General features: G+C 49.8%; 1 protein-coding gene across 1 annotated transcript in view; it reads left to right on the top strand.

Moving 5' to 3' along the window:
• The first annotated feature begins 4,351 nt into the window (after positions 1–4,351).
• ACOT7 (acyl-CoA thioesterase 7) overlaps positions 4,352–6,000 on the top strand; it is a 67,272-nt gene continuing 65,623 nt past the window's right edge. Inside the window, exon 1 of the mRNA XM_035119371.2 lies at positions 4,352–4,535. Coding sequence (XP_034975262.1) covers positions 4,453–4,535 — 83 coding nt within the window. The 5' untranslated portion in view covers positions 4,352–4,452. The remainder of the gene's footprint in view (positions 4,536–6,000) is intronic.

Genomic DNA, 6,000 nt, shown 5'->3' with positions numbered 1-6,000 from the left:
CTTGCAACATTCATCTTCATTCATGGGCATAGTCAGGGGGGTGGGGCGGGGGGGGATACCTTCCCCCCAGATCAAGTGAAACAATAGAGATACTTAACTAACTGACCAATCAGATTGGTTCTGCCCCCAAAGTCCTGACCCCCTAACAAATACGGTACCCTGACTATGTTCGTGTGTGCCACGAGCTCCCTCTGAGAGAGGGAGGAAAAGGTTTCTCTCTCCACTTTTCAGAGCTTTCCGAATGAGCTGTGTGTCTAAGTTCCATACAAACAAGGAACTGGGAACGAGTAAATCGACTGCGCCTTTGTCTCCGCCATGACCTTTCCCCACATCCTCGGTCTTGTCACCTGATGTGCCCGAGGGTAGGAAGGATGTGCCAACCCATGGAAACCTCCACCCATAATAACTGGCATCAGTCGGAGGTGGATCTACCTGGAGGCAGCAGGTCTGACCCCTGGAGCCCGAGAACAGCCTCCTAGGCCTGCAGGCACAGGCAGGCAGTCTCCTAGTTTCGCTCCGGCTGCTGCCTGGAAGCATCGCTATGAATCACCAGGAAGGAGCTGGTGGATGGAGGAGTTTTCTGTAGGAGCTCAAACCGCAACAAGCTAGAGCACATGTCAGCATCTCTCCCCCCCCCCCCCGCCTCCCTCCCTCCCTCCCTCCCGGCACTCAAGAGCTATGCAATCATGCTTCCGAAGAGAAGACGTGGGAAAATTGCAAGGAGCGCCAGGTTTGAGCTGCCTTGGAGCAACAGGTTCCCAGGCCTGGGGAGAGAACAGAGACTATGGTGGTGGCAAGAAAGTCTGGCATGGCTTTTGCTCTCAAGACTCAAGCCAAGATGATAAGCCGCTGCTGTCTGTGGGGTCACAGCGGGACTACGCTCTGGTGCAAAGGCAACGTCAGATGCCAAAGGGGATAGCTGCATTCTTAAGCCTTTAAGAGGTGCACAGAAGAGGGATTTTAGGAGTTCATCCATGACTATTGGCTGTGTTGGCTGAGATTGATAGGAGTCCAACAATATTTGGAGGATGACAGATTACCCAGCCTGACTTGAAGGGTCCTGCTTCTTTTCATGATGCACAAAAGTGTTTCAATTCATAAAATGGCCTTTCTGGCCTGTTCTCTGCTATTTTGGCTTTGATATTCTACCCAGGCCAGAAGCCACCCTTCCCTCTGCCATGCAACCTATAGATGCAAGGAGAGTCTGCTTGCATCAGGCTCACCTAGTCCAGGATCCTACCCTGGATGTAGCAATGGGAAACCCTCAAGCAGCACCTGAGCCCCAAAACACTCCCCCTCCTGTGTTTTCCAGCAACTGGCTTTCATTCAGAAGAATTCCAGATCCCCATTCTCTTAGGTCTGCTTTCTTTCCTAGGTCTCCTTGACTCAAACTCCTTCCCTGGGCAATGGATTGCTGTTGCTCCCTTTAAGAACTCCTTCCCCCAATATATTTTGTCTGTGCAATTAAGCACCTCCTCCGCAGAGTGTTCAGCATCCTGCCTTGGTTTCTGGACCCCATCTGCCTGCTCAGACTAACCTCACCTAGATGTATAAACTATGCGGCGGAATTTGGTTCCCAATTTCCAGTTCCTTATTTGCTTTGTTTTCAAGGCTACTACTCTCAAGCACACTGCCAGCCCCATGGGAAAATTATTTAGGGCATTTTAATCCCATGCTTCAATTAGAAAAGGTTTCCAGGGTACCTTACAAAAATCAGTAATAAGACAATCCTTGCCCTGAGGCTTTCAACCTCAAATACCCAACACACACACACAAAAAGGGAGGAGGAGGAGGAGGGAGTAGAAGGAGTCAAAAAGCAAACCAATGCACAAATTCTCAGTGACAAAGTTATTTCAGGGCCACAGATCGAAATCTCGCCCAATAATTTTATCTTCCTTAGGTGTCTCTGATAGGACGGTATCCAGCTGAGAGTAAAAAATTTTCTTTAATGCATTCAATGAAGACATGAACGTAGTCAGTATATTTGTCAGGGGGTCAGGACTTTGTATGTTTTCAAAAGCAAATCCCATGTGAAGGTAACAAAATGATTGTGTGAATGCAAACAAAAAGAAGAAAGAAAGGATATGTTTTAGGCTGAAATGGATTGTAATGGATTGCTTTGAAGTCATTTCAACACCAGGTTGAGGGGGAAAATTCTGTCCTGTCCTGTATTTTGCAAAAGCAAAGGTGGCAACCCTAGTTGTATCTTGTAGTGTGGTTTCGCTTTTCATGCTGTCATAGTATCTCATGAAATAAAGATTGGGTTATTTGTGGGGCATAGGAATTTGTTCATTTTTTCCCTTCAAAATATAGTCTGGCCCCCCACATGGTTTGAGGGATGGTGGACTGGTCCATGGCTGAAAAAGGTTGCTGACCCCTGCAATAAACTGAAGCTCAATTCAGACAAGACGAAGGCACTGTTAGTGGGCCATTCACTAGACCTGATGGATGGGAGGTTGCCTGCTCTTGATGGGGTTACACTCAGTGGCGGAGGAAGCCACTCGGGCACCCAGAGCAGCAAACATGACATGCACCTGGGGGCGGGGCGTCACTACATAGCGCGCATGTGCGGCGTTGCTATGTATGATGCATGCGCCATATGTAGCAACGCCGCACATGTGTGCTACGTAGCAGTTTGCTGGCGCCACCACTCCAGCGCCGTACGGACAGTGCCGGGATCCTCCACATGTGGCTGCCGCGGCGTGATAACTGCTTGTGCCGCTGCAGTGGGGCGCCGCCTTGTCACCCCTGGAGACGTGGCACCGGGAGCGCCCCCCTTGTGACGCCACTGGTTACACTCCCTCTGAATAAGTGGGTATGTAGGTATTTCTGGAGCCATAATAATAATAATAATAATTTATTTATACCCCACCCATCTGGCTGGGTTTCCCCAGCCACTCTGGATGGCTTCCAACAGAAAAATAAAATACAGTAATCTATTAAACATTAAAAGCCTCCTTGAACAGGGCTGCCTTCAGATGTCTTCTAAAAGTCTGGTAGCTGTTTTTCTCTTTGACATCTGATGGGAGGGCGTTCCACAGGGCGGGTGCCACTACCGAGAAGGCCCTCTGCCTGGTTCCCTGCAACTTGGCTTCTCGCAACGAGGGAACTGCCAGAAGGCCCTCGGTGCTGGACCTCAGTGTCTGGGCATAACGATGGGGGTGGAGACACTGCTTCAGGTATACTGGACAGAGGCCATTTAGGGCTTTAAAGGTCAGCACCAACACTTTGAATTGTGCTTGGAAACGTACTTTCTCCACCACTTTCTCTTGAGGCTCAAGTGGCCTCAGTGGCATGAAGTGACTTCCATCAGTTTCAGCTGGTGGCCCAGCTAAGCCCTATCAGAACAGAGACAGCCTAATTTCTATTGCCTGTGCTCTGATAACCTTTAGGTTATATTACTGCAATGCATGATACGTGGGGCTGCCTTTGAAGGCGGTTTGGAAATCGTAGCCGGCACAGAATTCAGCTGCCAAGTTGTTCCCTAGGGCATGTCAATCTTAGCCCATACATAGCACTAGTCTTGCCTGACTTCTTTGGCTGCCAATAAGTTTCCAGGCCCAATTCAATGTGGTTTTGACCCCTATACTCTTAGGACCTTGATACGGTACCTCAAGGACCAGCTCTCCCCAACCCAAATCCTGCAATTGTCATCTGAAGTCTTCCTTTGGAGGTCCAAGGAGTGGCAGCATTCGTACAGGGACTTTTTAGTGGTGGCTCCCTACTCCTGAAATGCTCTCCCTTGGGAGGCTCATCTGGCACCATCATTACATAGCTTTAGGTGCTACGGAGAAAAAATTTTCTCCCATGCCTTTGGCTTTTAATTAATGACTCAAATAAATACAATATAAATAATTGAGAAACATGAATAATTCGTAATCTTATAAATTATGGTTTATAACCGAACACTCAATATAGCGTTTGAAAAGACAATAAATAATAAAAACACAAAATAATTGTAATGGTGATGATGCCATATGTTATATTAAGCACAGGGCATTAGCCGCCTAATAACGCCCGAGTTTCTTTCATGGGGCACTCTACCCCTGCGTACCTCTATGGCGCCTCCGTCGCTTGGCAACGCTTCTCCTCGCGTGTTCCGTTCGGAGCCGGAAGAAGCTACCGTCGACTTCCCTAGAGACCGCGACCTCTCCCACTTCCCCCTCCTTTCGCTCTTTTGTTGCCGTCACGTGGGTCAGGGAGGTGGTCGTTCGGCGGTTTGAAATGAGGAGAGAGCCTGGCCAATGAGGAGGGAGTGGGGGGCGGGCGGGCGGTGGGCAGGGAAGAGGTGCCGGAGCGGAGAGCCAATGGCGGTGTGGGAAGGCGTGGCCTACTTCGGGAGGCACCGCCCCTTCGTTGCCTTCCCTCTGTCCGCCTGTCAGTCATTGAGTCGGCCGGCCGGTTTTTCTTGCTGCGGTTCCCGTTGTCTCTCCCGCCATCCTTGCTTCCCTCATGCAGCTCGCCAGGGGCCCCGCCAGCGGGGAAGCCGCCGTCGCCTCGCTAATCTCCGGCCCGGCCGCCATCCAGATCAGCAGGTACCGCCGCCAAGAGCCATTGGGCTCGTCCTGTCAGGAAAACGCCGCCTCCCCCCCCGGGGGGGGGCCGGGCTTTGCTGTGGAAGGTGTAGAGAGAATAAAAGGGCGGGTGGGGGAGAGGGCGCCTCTGGGCATGTGCAGAGGGCCTGGGGAAAGGAGGGCTCAATACCACCATTAGACCCCCCCCCACCATTTCTGCCAGATGACACACCATAGATACCTTCTAGTGAGATGCGATATTGGACTGCACCCATCTAAGCCTTAGAGTAGAAGTTTATGAGCCTAAACTGAGCAGGGGGTGCTTAGTACATCTGTTTCTAAACTTCACACACCCCCACCCTTTTTAGTCAATTGACACCACAAATAGGCTTAGTGATATGTTATTTTGGGTCGTATCCAGCTAAGCGTTACTCAGAGTAGAACCGTGGATGTTTATGGGCCTCAATTGGCCCTGTCCCCATTAATTTCAGTGAGCGCACCCCGAGTTGGGCTTATTTTGGATTTGCCCCGTTAAAATGATGTAATACCCTAAAATACCAAAGGAGCTGAAATAGAGCAACACCTCTGCTTGAAAGAGAAGAAATCAGCAGGACCAAAATCAACAGGAACAAGTTGCTTAAGGCCAAGAGCAGGTTCGGGGTTGTGTCCGATGCTAATCCTACTTGGAGCAGACTCATTGACGTTAATGGACATGACTAACTTAGAGTCATTAAATTCAATGGATCTATGCAAAGTGGAACTTTGTTGGCTGCAACCCTCAGTATCACTTCAGCCAGTGAGGCCTTGCAGAGCAGATATGTTGGCGACCAGCTTGAAGAGCATTAAAGGAGAAGGCTATCCATGATGACTAGACATGATTGTTGGGTTTTACCTCCACTGTCTGAAGCAACGTGACTAAATAGCAGCTGCTGGGAATCACAAACTGGGAAAGTATTGCTGTGCAGTCAAGTACTGTTTGTGGGCTTCCTGCTGGCGCAATAGAGTGGCCACTCTGCGAATAGAATATAAGAAGAGCCCGCTGGATCAGGCCAGAGGTGGCCACTTAGTCCACTGTCCTGTTCTCACAGTGGCCAACCAGATGGCTGTGGGAAACTCACAAGCAGGACCCAAGCACAAGAGCACTCTCCCCTCCTTTGGTTTCTAGCAACTGGTATTCAGAAACATTGCTCTGCCTAGACAATCTGGTGATCTGATCCAGTAGGCTCTTCTTAGGTTCTTGTGAGTCTACTACATATGGTGGCTAGATTAAATCATCTGGGCTTGAAGGCAGTGTAGCTCTGAATGCCAACTGCTGGGGATTGTGTGGGGAGGCTGCTGTTAGACTCAAGCTTGTGGGCTTCCCTTTCGAGCATCTGGTTGGCCACTGTGAGACCAGAATACTGGACTCAATGGGCTCTGTTTGGCCTAACCCACATTTCCAACTTATTCTTATGTTTTTATTTCCACCTGACATTACAGCACTACA

Source organism: Zootoca vivipara, chromosome 6 (genome assembly GCF_963506605.1).
Source record: "Zootoca vivipara chromosome 6, rZooViv1.1, whole genome shotgun sequence".
NCBI lineage: Eukaryota > Metazoa > Chordata > Lepidosauria > Squamata > Lacertidae > Zootoca > Zootoca vivipara.
This window is presented reverse-complemented; position numbering and strand designations above follow the sequence as displayed.